Below are 13,087 nucleotides of genomic sequence, written 5' to 3' on the forward strand. Positions count from 1 at the left end.
TCAGTTACTCTACAGATAATCCTCTCTTATCTTTATTTATATATTGATTTGTTTATTAAGTCACAGATCACATTGCCACTTAGAAAAAAATGACCTTCTGTAAACTGCAGAAGATACTTGACTGGTGAAACACATTGTGCCCCCCTTTCCAACCCGGCGGCGCAGTGGCCCTCAGCTGTCATTCCCCAAAACAGGTGCTGTAAATGAATACCGCGGTGGTTATATTTTGCCAGCACCCTGGCGGGAGGCTGGACAGCCCTCTGAAGAGATCGTAAAGGCACTTTGTGCGTGCATCCATCTGTATGACTGCAACAAGAAGGAACCGGGATGATGAAGGTCCATCATGTACTACTCCTCATCTCCGCAGGTAAAGGTGTTCCAGTCATTGCCTTGAACGGGGGGTTGGCTCCCTCCTGAGCGTGCAGGACCAGGGCTTTGCGTATACATCGGTATGAGCGAATGTGTGTTCTGGGAGCAGCCTGTCCTGCTGATAAGGTTTTATGAGCACACCAAGTCATTTAAATGAGAGGTTTGGAGTGCATTGGTAACAGCTCAGATATTTGTCATTTCAGACATCAGATATTTTGAAGCAAGAAGTTTTTGTGTTTAATTGTTTTTCTCTCTGTCATCTCTTTGCCATGCTGCCATTTACTCTAGTGCTACATGTATTTCAAAATGTGTGAAAGAATCTAGTAAACATGGCTTGAAATGTAAAAAGTCAGTACAAGGAATTTCATTAAGCTGTGGGACTACTGATAAAGACGCAGAATTGATTTGCAGCTGCATGTGTTGTACCAGGATAATTCTTTTTAAACTGTCCCTTAAAAGAATAAGTATTTTGTGATCCTAAACATTTTTCACCAAATTCAAGCAGTATACTAAATTCCTACCAAGCCACACCAGAAGGTAGCAATGTGAAGGATTTTAATTGGATTAATAAAGCATAGCAAAGAGCTTGACTTAAATACAATGCTGTGATCATAATTTAAAAATTGAAAGATGACTCCTGCCCACCCCAGCCCAGCTTCCTGGCAGGGGAAGCAAGCAGTGCTTGTCTGTGGCAGACAGCTTTTCTCAACGGCATCCAAGTATTTTAATACCATCTCATGGCAGGACAAGGCTGAGACAGAATCCTTGGCATCTCAGCTCAACTATATAAAAGGAGCTGATGAAAAGTCACTTAGGAGACATGGGGAAATCCTGGCTTAGGTTGGAGTCAGCAGCAAAATTCTTGTTGACTTCAGTGGCCCAGGATTCAAACTGAGAGAGGGGAAGACAAGGATGGGATCTGGCAAAAATGCTTGCGGCGAAGCTCAGCTGTTCTGTTCCCTCTCACTACCTTTAAAAGGGTAGTGCAGGTAGTCTGCACTTAATTGTCCACAAGTATTGCATGTAAGCACAGCTGCAGGTTGGGAGAGCCTGGAGGAGATTCCTAATGCTCAGTCTGATGTCCATGATCATGGGTATTTGCTATCTCCTGGTTGGAGGCGGCTGTTGCCTTACTCCTAAGCTGACCACCAGATCAGATAGGTTGTTACCCCTGCTGACAGCATTTGCAATGCACACAATGCACGCCTGAAATGAGGAGTCACACAGAGGACTCGGTGTTCACCTGCTGCCAGCAGCTTGCTGTTGACGGTAATTCCTTCATGCCCACCTCAGAGCGATGGTGCTGCAGCGTGTCCCCTGTCCCATCTCACTGACGCCACCCCTGCTGTTCTGCAGCTGGGCTGGCCCTGTGCTATGAACACGAGACTCGCCTCGTCGAGGACTTGTTCAAGGACTACAACAAGGTGGTGCGCCCAGTGGAGGACCATCGGGATGCCGTCGTCGTCACCGTTGGGCTACAGCTCATTCAGCTTATTAGCGTGGTATGGTATGAACATGTGGCACATGTTGAACCACTGGCTTATGTGACAGTGCCAAACAGTGTCATTTTTCTGAGGAACGATTTTTCTCCTTTAATCCTGATGTTTGCTGCTACTGCCTCCTTTTCTTTCTTTTCTTATTTTTTAAGGATGAAGTAAATCAGATTGTAACAACCAACGTACGCCTGAAACAGGTAACCCTAAATATTGCTAACCATTTCATCCGATTCAAATAAGTGCACTGGACACAGCCAGGAACCAACTACTCTGTTATACTTTCAGGGGCAACTTGGACAAGTGGGTCAGCTAGGAGAGTATTCCTTCTTTCTGGGGTCTCAAGAACGAAATGCACTAGACAATAAAAGCCTTAAGAAAAGCATTTTGCATTGTATTTCAAACAGTAGACTTCTGGTATACTATCTTTTATATTGTTTTCTATTTTTTTAATAAGCAGCTTAAACCAAAATTTAAGTTGATGCAAAAAAAAAAATTAGCTGGGGGTCCCACTAGCATATGTTTATGCTTACCTGCATGTCCCAAAGCAAGGGAGGTGCATGTTTCTAGGAAGTACCAAAACTACCCCCAGAAGTACTGGAAGAGGCTCTCAGTGGCTGAAATCCTCCCTCTTTAGCAATGGACAGACGTCAACCTCAAGTGGAATCCAGAGGACTACGGTGGCGTGAAAAAAATCCGCATCCCCTCAGATGATATCTGGCGGCCTGACCTTGTTCTTTACAACAAGTAAGGGGTGCCAGCTGCCCGGGGAGGGAGGGGTAGCTCTGCCCCGTGGCACCACTATGGTGGGGCTGCTTTCCCATGATGTCTGGCCCAGTGGGTAGCATGCCTCAGAGCAAGCTTTTCCAGGAGCAAGAGCGATGGCACTGGGGGACCAGTTGAGCCACAGCCAGAGAAATCCTTTTGTGACTATGTTAATTATGCTGCCCATATTGCTGTTAATGTCCTTGTTCCTTTTGCAGCGCAGACGGTGATTTTGCCATTGTTAAATACACCAAAGTCCTTCTGGAGCACACAGGCCTGATCACCTGGACACCACCAGCTATTTTTAAAAGTTACTGTGAAATTATAGTCACGCACTTCCCATTTGACCAGCAGAACTGCAGTATGAAGTTGGGAACTTGGACGTATGATGGTACAGTGGTTGTTATTAACCCGGTAAGCAAGCAGTTTGTAATTGGGAAAAGCAGGAAAGACCTGGACATTTTTTTTTAGGGAAATCTCAGATTTAGAATGGAATATAACCTTGGTTTGACTGACAAGCAGGTACTACCTGTAAAATATAAAAGCCCTAATTGTAGATCTAGCACAAAATTTCCTGGTTTGGCTTCTAAAATTCTGCATATGCATAATTCCTGTGCCCTGACAATCTCCTACCTGTCTATCCTCTGACAGCTTCACACCACTCATGGTGCTGCCTGTTCTGCTTTTGTTTGTTTTCTTTTTTGGTTTTGGTTTTGATGGGGGGGGGGGGGGGGCAACACACACTTTTTCTCTGCCCATGACTTTCCATTTCCAAGGACTCTTTCCTGTCCCCTCAGGTATGTCTCTTATCTATAAATATTTAATCAGTCTTTCTCTTTAGTTGACTATCCCTGACTGTTTCTGTAAAATATTTAGTTGAATGCTGTGTAGAGGGTGATATTCTAAGGCAAAATAACATGGACAAAAGTGGTTTGCTCACAAAAATGCACGAAGTGCCTGAGTTATTGGGAATCCTGTTCCTGATCGACTGCCAAGTTTTGATTTTGTTCAAAACATCTAATAGTAAGAATTTGGGGTTTTCTCCTGTCAGGAGAGTGATCGTCCAGATCTGAGTAACTTCATGGAGAGCGGAGAGTGGGTGATGAAGGACTACCGCGGCTGGAAGCACTGGGTTTACTACGCTTGCTGCCCTGACACCCCCTACCTGGATATCACCTACCACTTCCTCATGCAGCGCCTGCCTCTCTACTTCATCGTGAACGTCATCATTCCCTGCCTGCTCTTCTCCTTTTTAACTGGGCTAGTTTTTTATCTACCCACAGATTCAGGTACGCAAACTTATGCATTCTAATTGCTCTCCTAACAAGTTTCTGAGATCTTCTGAGTATTTGAAATGACCAGCCAACTTAAAGGGCAGCGTGTACTAAAACTGGACATTTCTGCTCAAAATAATGGTTCTAAACATTCTGCAAAAAAAGGGTAAGCGCTGAAAGCTGAAACTATTGATATAAATAAATTGGGGTGATGTCCCACAGAAGTCACTGCTTAACTATCCAGTTAACTTCTGCAAAACAAAGATTTAGCTAGTTATGTTTTGCTGTAGGTAGGTAGTGTGTTAGTACGTCATGCAGTAAGTGAGCACACGAGGGGTGAGTGAGGCCCTTCAGCATGGTGTTAGAGCAGAGAGCTTGTTGTCTGTTCACAGAAATTACCTCCTGTGACACAAAGAGTAATCCTGGACTCTTCTGGCCTCCTTTGTACCTGCTTGAGCCTCTTGCTCCCTGCAACCGTTTCCTCTGCCTCATTCGTTTTACCTTGTGTCAGCTTTTCATACTGCTTAATTTCATTAAGCCCCTGCCCCTTCCATGAAATACTTGATGTATTTTATTTCAGTTGAACTGGATAGAAAAAAGATGTGCGAGTCATGTTTTGTGGTTTGGTTTTGACATCCTGCATACTGGAAGATCTCAAATAGCAACTGACCTCTGGTGTCAGATGTGATTTTTGCCTGCCTGCTCAGCCCAGCATGAGCCTGCCGGAGAGTAAGGCAAGCGGACGCCCAGGGGGCTGTGGAGCGAGCATTAATCAGGTGCATATATTTTATTCAAAATGCACAGCCCATGCAGCTCCTGGCCAGTAAGCTTTCCATATCCGTCACCCATACCTCAGCCCAGTCATACCTGGTGATCCCCACCTTAATGCTGGAGCTGATGCTGTTAGGCTCTAAGGTTTGGCCCGCCTAGTTACTGCTTTGGATGCTGGGAGAGGTGATAGCACTCCAGGTGCACACACATGCACACGTGTGAATAGTGGTCATCCACATCCTATCTTCTCAAATAAATACTCTCTATACTGAATGATAGGAACAGCAATGGGGTTGTTTTGTTGTTGTTTTTTTTTTCATGGTAGGTGAGAAAATGACTCTCAGCATCTCTGTCCTGCTGTCTTTGACTGTGTTCCTTCTGGTCATCGTGGAGCTGATTCCCTCCACCTCCAGCGCAGTGCCTCTGATAGGCAAATACATGTTGTTTACAATGGTGTTTGTCATCGCTTCAATCATCATCACGGTCATCGTCATCAACACCCACCACCGCTCCCCAAGCACTCACACCATGCCGCACTGGGTCAGGAAGGTGAGCTCTGTGGCTTTGCATGTTTCCTGGCTTCCACTGAGCACTCCATGTTTTATTGGCAGGTTTTCTAATAAAAGTCAACAAGAATTGGGGAAGTAAATGCATCACATTAAATCTCTCTAGGCACAAAAGCCAGCGTTTACTACTTAGGTGTGCATAAATTCAGCAAGACTGCTAAGGTACTCCTCTAAGTAACAAAATTGTCCACTGGGGTAGAGTCTTGCAGGGAACAGATGAGGCAAAACACAGGCAGCTGAAGGTACAGGGGAAAGAAAATGGGCCAGCTGGACTCAGATTACATTTCCTGGTCTAATTCTCCACCTGACTGCAAAACACTGCTGCCTGCCAGTGGCCGAGTTCACCAGGCCGTGTGAGCGCAGAGCACAAAGGCCGTTGGGGATACCTGCGTTCAGCACCCCATTTCGAAAAAGAGAGTTTAGCGAATGCCATGATCTTCTCTGTACTTTTCCGATAAATACGGTTATTCTGCAGTCCTTGGGAAGCAAGGAGATCCTTGCACACTAGTCTAAATGGTAACCACGAGATGTAGAAAAAATTGGATGTCTGTCATTACAAGTTCTTTGTCAGGGACACAGTACCAAAACGGATCCATTCAGTTACTCTTGACTTTTTTAAGCCTGCCTGGGTTCATATTAAACCATGACATGAATAGGACATTGTTCTGGGTATTTCTAATTATACTTTTAAGGCTACAGCTTACATCAGATTCATTCTGCAGCATGAACAATCCCTGCAGAAGAGACATTTCAACAGGCAAACACTGCATGCCCTTAAAATTGCTCTGGCAGCAAGTCTCTGTTATTCCAAAGGAAATTATTGTAAACCTTATATGCATGTATAACAAACATTTGTAATAGCAAAGTCAAACATAAGTAGGCAAAAGAGATCCTTTGTAGTCCATTCTTCAAGCCAGATTTGTAAGCATTAGAATTAGATGAGGGTCTGCTCCAGGACATAGCACCCTCCTTCATGTGTAGACATTGGCTATATGGCAGGAGGAAATGGTTTCCAGAAAATGTGTGACGGGCCTGCGGGTGACTCCATCTGCCCCAGGACACGAGGCTGACAAAGCCCCAGTGTGACTAAGGCGCAGGCTGTGACATACTCCAAGAGGGAATCTGTAGCCGATCCAGCATGGGAAGCGATTTGGGACTGGAGAGGCTTGCCTTTGTTCAGTACGCAGCTGCATCTGTAGCACAGCCCCGCCGACCAGCAACTGTCGTCTTCTCCCTCTTTGTTTTCAGATCTTTATTGACACAATCCCAAACGTCATGTTTTTCTCTACAATGAAACGACCTTCCAGGGATAAACAAGACAAAAATATTTTTGCAGAAGACATTGATATTTCTGAAATTTCTGGGAAGCCAGGTTCTGTGCCTGTCAACTTCTACTCCCCGCTTACCAAAAATCCAGATGTGAAAAATGCTATAGAGGGAATCAAATACATTGCGGAAACAATGAAATCAGACCAAGAAGCCAGTAACGTAAGGCATTTTTTTGTGCATGATTCATTTCTTGCTTTCAAATTGCTACTTTTTTTTTTTTTTTTTTTTGGCAAAATATCCACATCTCACAAAAACACTCCAAACCCTGTTTTGGCTTTAGCAGGGGACAGTTTTCTCCCCTTGATGCAGTCAACAAGGAGTGACAGATAATAGTTGCAGATCACAGCTGTATCTTGGTAAAAAAAAGTGGCAGTGCTAAGATTTTCTAAATGTGGTATGTGAAGCCATAGAGATGGAGCGTCTGTGAGGAGCAAAGCAGTTTCAAGAGCTGTAAGCAAGTTCCAAAACACATTCCTCCTGTCTCCCACTCAGGCATCTTCCCCCTGTGGTAAGCAATCTCCTGTCGCTTTTGAAAAGCCAGGAAGCAAGCCAGACTCCAAAAGGCCAGTAGTTTTACCTGAAAAGTGTTAAATGTGACTTACAAATGATAATTCCAAATTCAATAAGGTTTTGTTTTATTCCCGAATGCTACAAGTAGTCCCTGCAAATGAAGCACGTCATGAGCTACTGATTACTGACTTTTTCCACGTTGCAAGCCAAAGGAAGGATAAATGTGTGTAGAGTCACATATGGCAGTGTTCCCCTGGAAAACCTAGCTCTGCCTCCTTCTAGCACATTCAATGCAATTAACCCCCTCTTTTATTTCAGTTATCACAGCTCACACAGCTCTTGCACGGATATTTCAGTAGCGGTACTTCACCTGTCTAAATGATCATAGACCTTTCCTGCTGAGCTGCAGGCTAGCCTGGCGATGGGGAGAGAGTTCTCTGGGACAATAATTTGGCCCGTGCTCTTGAAAAGGAGACGCCTCCTTCCCACAGGCAGAATTTACACCACGGTGTTTGTTCCTGTGACCAAATTCCTGGAGCATGTGGAATGGCTCTGGCTGTAGTCTCATGTTCCCCGTGACTCCTATGCCTTTCTGCAGATAAAGCGTTACCTTCAGCAGAGCTGGCGTGGCTTCGGCATCTCTGGGCTTCGCTTCCTCCTAGACTTACAAGGAGGGTCTTCGGGTTACTGGCAAGTGCTCCCTTCGGAAGTAGAGCCCAGCTGCTTGTGTCATCTGGGCACTGTTGATATCACTTCCAGGGGGTTTCAAAAGCCAAGTTCCCCAAATAAACTGAAGGTTGTGGCTTCTGAAGGCTGGCACTTCATTGCATTCACTTATGAACCACCTCAAAACAGTACTGATTATCAGTGTCCTCTAGATAAACTACAACAGCCTCTTCTACTTGTGGGGCAACTAAGGTGAAAGTAGAGGGTGCCTTAGGCCAGTACGTGTCACTCCGTAAGGCAGAGTTACAGGGTGGAAATTAAATTAAAGCTTTTCAACATTTCTTTTTAATGAAATTGTTCACCAAATCACCAAGGTTTCTAAACAGTTTAGTCTTGAAACTTGCATTTCTAGGTTGCTTAGGCTTTCTGAGCCACTGACCTGCTCTCCAGAAGAAAACGAGTATTTTTTGCATAATAACAGCAGAACTTAAGGGAAAACCTTTCTGTTGTTCAAGACAGTAAATTACAAGAATGCCCTTAACAAACATGGCTCTACAGAGATTTTACCGTCTCTTTTGTTTCTTTCCCAGGCTGCAGAAGAATGGAAGTTTGTTGCGATGGTGGTTGATCATCTTCTCCTTGGCATATTTATGCTAGTTTGTATTATAGGAACATTAGCTGTATTTGCTGGTCGCCTTATTGAATTAAATCAGCAAGAATGAACATCAGCTGGAAACTATTTGCTACCCTGGTCAGCATCTGAAAGCATCTTAACCATCAAAGCCTGGCCAGCCTCCGAAAGTTTCACGGACAGGAATCGGTCCCTGCTGGGGAAGCGCAGAGATACTAAAGCGTAAGGCTCCATACTTAGCACTGCTGAGCTGCTGCTCAGCGGCATTTCATTGCCAAAAAGAAACAGTTGTGTTACTGGTAGACCGAATGGCTGTCAGCCAGGTTTTGATCCATTTTACCATTTATTAAAAATGTTAATGTATTAATAAGACCGTCTGACTTTGTAACCCACAGATACAATTCCAGTGAAATCAATAGCAGTGTAATAAGCTTTAGCTGAGCTGTAAATCTGTATCTGACTTTAGCATTCAAGCTGGTTTCAATATCTGCTCTGTGGTTTTTGTATTGGCAGAGTCACAAATGACTCCTCTTTTAACACCAGATGTAACCAGCAGAAATATCTCAAACTCTATGCTTAAGCACTTGATTTTCATGCAGAAATCTGAAATGACTGTCATATGTGACTCTACCTGTAGAAACTCTTGGTGCAGCAAAGAGGAGGGACTGTTCCTTACTGTGGGAAGGAGCCAGCCTCAGCCAGTTAGGTCCCACAAGTATTTTTTGCTATCAAGTCCCATGGTAAAGGACTTATAGAGGAGGATTTTTTTTTGCCCTGTTTTATCACCGAGCCCTGCTCTGTGACCATCAGGCACCCCAGTGACTATGTTGCAGTCGCTGCCCTCTTACTTTAACCTGTTAATACTTATTATAAGAAGCCCCACATTCATTATGTATTAATGCTCAGGATTTTCAGTTGTAAACAGAGGTGTTCTGCAATTGCATCCTAAGAGAAAAGTTTAGGCCAGAGGGGAAAGGATGGTATCCATAGGTTAACCTCTGTACTCAGCCTACTCTGTTCCGGGAAGGTTGGTTTCCACTCTCCATTTTGAGTGATGACTAATGTGGGGGCAGCTTCAAATTTGGGAGTGCTCAGTATGGTATCTTAAACACAATTCTCTCTGTTCCCTGAAAACTGTCACCTGCCCGGCTCAAACAGACCATGAGCATTAAAGCTAGGGACAGCATTACAAAGATCATTCCTAGGGAAAGTGTGGATCTCAGTTTTACTTAGGTATGACAAAATGACAGGACAGCTCCTCCTCTGAGCACCACAAATAATTACCCCCACTTTATCCAAATGTTGAGCAGCAGCTCGCTCTAGTGGCTAAAACAAAGTAGTGCTGCTTTTGGCCAAACGCCTTTGGGGTTTAGTAAATACTCAACGTAAGCAACAAGCCTATGTGTGTTTCAAGAATACAGCGTGGAAATACTAGCAGTGCTGCCTGTTTTTCTCAAAAATAAATAAGGAGAGGTGGGGCAACTGATACGAGTTACTCATCCTTCCCAGCTGGTTGTCCAAGCCAATAGGACTACTTTGCTAACAGCTGTAAATAGTTTGCTGTGAGTTTAATAAAATAATTTGTATTATGTTAATGCTCTACAGGAACGTGTCACGTCTGCAGAGAACAGGCATTTGAAATGCTCTATAGGGAAAATTAGGCACTTGTGCAATACTTCCATCATTGCGTAGTGTTTGCTGGACAATGTTTTGGAGAACTGTAGTCCTAAGCAAAGCAAACAGTTTGTCTGGGGCAATCGATCGCTTCTAACGCTCTGCACAGCTCTTGCCGTTTAGAAGATGGTGATCTTTGCCTCCCTCGATGATCATTAACCCTGTAAACGATTGCTGAAGATGTATGCTGGGTGAAACCTCTGCTGACAGATGGAGTGCTTGCTGCAGCTCTGTTTATCGTCAGCTCTCCGCCCTTGGAGGGAGTCACGCAGCTCCCCGGCTCACGATGAGCTAAGCTGCAGCGTAACGGTGCCCAGGACTTAATTTGGGAGACTGTGATTGGCACTAAAATTGACAGAACAATCCTCTTAGAGCAGCATGTGGTTGAATCTTAGCATTAAAAATAAACATCAAGTAACAAGATTCATGGTGAGCATCCACAGTACCTTTGTTCAGCTTCCTCAAGCCAGATCTGGGTCTTGGCCTCCAAATGCCACCTATTTGTGTGCCGGGGTGCGTGCGTGCACACGCGTGCCTGCCTGCTTGCTTCTCCAGCTCCAGCTGTCTTCATACACAGCTAGCTACCACATTGCAGTGTTCTCCTTCCACTTCCTCCGAAAAAGTTTTGAAATTATTTATTTGAAAATTTTTATTTGTGATAGTTCGATCTGTCTTATGGGCAGGGCAAATCTTGTGCCTTCCTATCTCTCTGAGTCCTGATGAACAACTCGTGTCTCAAAAGATGTGACACACCGGGCAAAAATAAATGCTAACAGCTTCCCTTCTTCGGCTGCAGAATCTGGGCATTGTACTCTGACTCTCCAAACAGATGGTCCTCCAAGCATCAATAAGCACACTTCAGGAGACAGTTCATCTGCATCTTTTTTTTGCTTTGCTTTGAATATTCAGACTGTCCCAGTCGTCTTTATTTTCTATTCCTAGTTCACCTTTGTGATACATTTTTCTTGCATATCACCAACATCCCCTGTTACCAGTGTCCATCTACTGAAAGGGAGTAAGTAGCCTTACCTCCATACAGACTTTTCTTCTCATCTGCTACTGTCCTTTTAACATGTCGGCAGATCTGTACACCTGCGAAAATAGCAGCTTTGGAGGTTGTAAATGTGCTGTCTCAGTCACTGTCAAAGATAATTTGCTGTCAATGTCTAAGTACATATTGTCTAATGATTTCTCACTGACAGCACTGTAGTCTCTCCCTGCAATCTTAACACTAAATTCTCCTCTCTCCTCTGTGGGTAGCACCAGCAGCCCCAGGGAGATGGCCCTGGATAATACTCGTGCGACTCACACATGCATCTCTGCTCCCTCAGTGCCTTCAACAGGCAAATTTCGGCTCTGAGCTTCAACTAACAATTCTCATGATAAGCAAAACAAGAAACAGGCCTCACACTCATTGTTAAATTCCTCTAATAAGTGTAAAAATTAGTGAAATGCAAACACTGTGGTGCTGAAGTAAGCAGACCTCATTTAAATGAAGGCAGACCAGGGGCCTCTGGGTGAGATGGTGCCACTTTTATAGTGATAGTACCCTGAGCAGTTAACTTGTCCCTCTTTTAACTGCCCCCTTCTTGCTATTAAAGCTGCTTCTGTTCACTTTGAGCTTGTTGATAACACCCTATTTATGTGCTTAATAGAATAGCTCTCTGGAATGTCTCCATCTTCTTCCGTCTGATTCTCTTTCCAATTTTTAAACAATTTGGCAATTAACTTTCCCCTTCCCATCCCTTTAGCTGACCTTCAGCCTCTTTCTACTGTGCCATGGATATTTTCCTCCCAGAGATGCAGTCACCCCCAAATCTCTTTCCCCTTTGCCACTTGCACTGTTCAGGAGACCTGACCCTACTGAGGGGTTATTTGAATTTTTAAAGTCCATTACCTCGTACCAGCTCCAAGGGAACAATTTCACCTCTGCCTGAGTCTGTAATCAGAACAGGCTGCTGCTCTCTATCATCACCAGGCAGATGAACTAAACTCGATGGCCTTATTCTGTCTATTCAGGCAGTTGGATCTCAGCTTTGTAAAACGTAGTTGAGCTGATCAACAGAGTGAGCAGAAAAATGACATTCACCGAACTCTAAACGCTTGATCGTGAGCTCGCGTATGCCAGGTGTGATCATTCACCTGCAACTAGTGCTCGGGTCCTGAAGCCTCCTTCAGTTTGAGAGTTTTTAAGAAATCAGATTATTGTTTCAGGCAATTGTAAGACAATTTACGTACTCATTTTTTTGTCCAGGATATAAGTTGCTGTGGCCATCTCCCCAGAGATGTGTGAAAGCAGTGTGAGTTTCATCAGCATGCTGACTCAGCAGTTCCTGTTGCCACAGCTGAAGCAAACCACAGTGGGTAGGGACAGCAGGGCGAAAGAGTATGTGTAACACAGGACCCGCAAAGTGCATAAACACTGTGCTGCTATTGGAGAAAGGAAGCACATTACCTCCCTGAAAAGTTTGTTTTCTGGTATGGTGGTATGCGAGATGTCACCTTTAAAGTCACCGATAGTTTGGCACATCAGAAATGCTTCTGATTTTGGACACTTTGGAGGTTGCTGTGCCTGAATCCAGTCACAAGACCTCACATTTTCATATGTTTACTAGTGCTAGATAAAGTCTAGCACAGCCTCCAGGCCCCTAGGCACGCTCCTGGGTATAAATTCCCTCCCTCTTTCTCTTCCTGAAAAATTGTGAAATTGGTACGAAGTCTCCCAAGCTTCTCTCAGATGAATGTTGCACAGACAGTGATTTCTAACAAAGTTCTGGAGTACCTTCTCCCTTTCTGGAAATCAAAGCCCAACTACAGATGGGGCAATCACACACTGCTTTGCAAAAGATTCTCTGAAACAATCGTACTTCAGTCCCTGCTAAAGTATAAAAGACTGGTAGAGATATGGAAGACAGCCAGCCTGCAAGCAACCATATCCACGCTCATTGAGAGAGCTCTGCTGAGTTCTGCTGGCTGTAGGTGGGTTATCTACAACAAGGACAGGACAATTTCATGCATTACCATGTGACAGGCCAGACT

The 13,087-nt window shown here is 44.3% G+C and overlaps 1 protein-coding gene across 1 annotated transcript; it reads left to right on the plus strand.

Moving 5' to 3' along the window:
• The first annotated feature begins 286 nt into the window (after nucleotides 1-286).
• On the plus strand, nucleotides 287-8,465 carry CHRNA1 (cholinergic receptor nicotinic alpha 1 subunit). The gene is made up of 9 exons (XM_009462066.2): nucleotides 287-367; nucleotides 1,726-1,871; nucleotides 2,018-2,062; nucleotides 2,500-2,609; nucleotides 2,846-3,041; nucleotides 3,679-3,916; nucleotides 4,998-5,221; nucleotides 6,487-6,726; nucleotides 8,334-8,465. Exons 1-9 carry the CDS (start codon nucleotides 328-330, stop codon nucleotides 8,463-8,465), a joined length of 1,371 nt encoding a protein of 456 aa, XP_009460341.1. The 5' UTR covers nucleotides 287-327.
• The last annotated feature ends 4,622 nt before the right edge of the window (nucleotides 8,466-13,087 follow it).

This window comes from Nipponia nippon, unplaced genomic scaffold, assembly GCF_047370975.1.
Source record: "Nipponia nippon isolate SJK-2023a ecotype South Korea unplaced genomic scaffold, ASM4737097v1 scaffold_5, whole genome shotgun sequence".
In the NCBI taxonomy this organism is placed as follows: Eukaryota; Metazoa; Chordata; class Aves; order Pelecaniformes; family Threskiornithidae; genus Nipponia; species Nipponia nippon.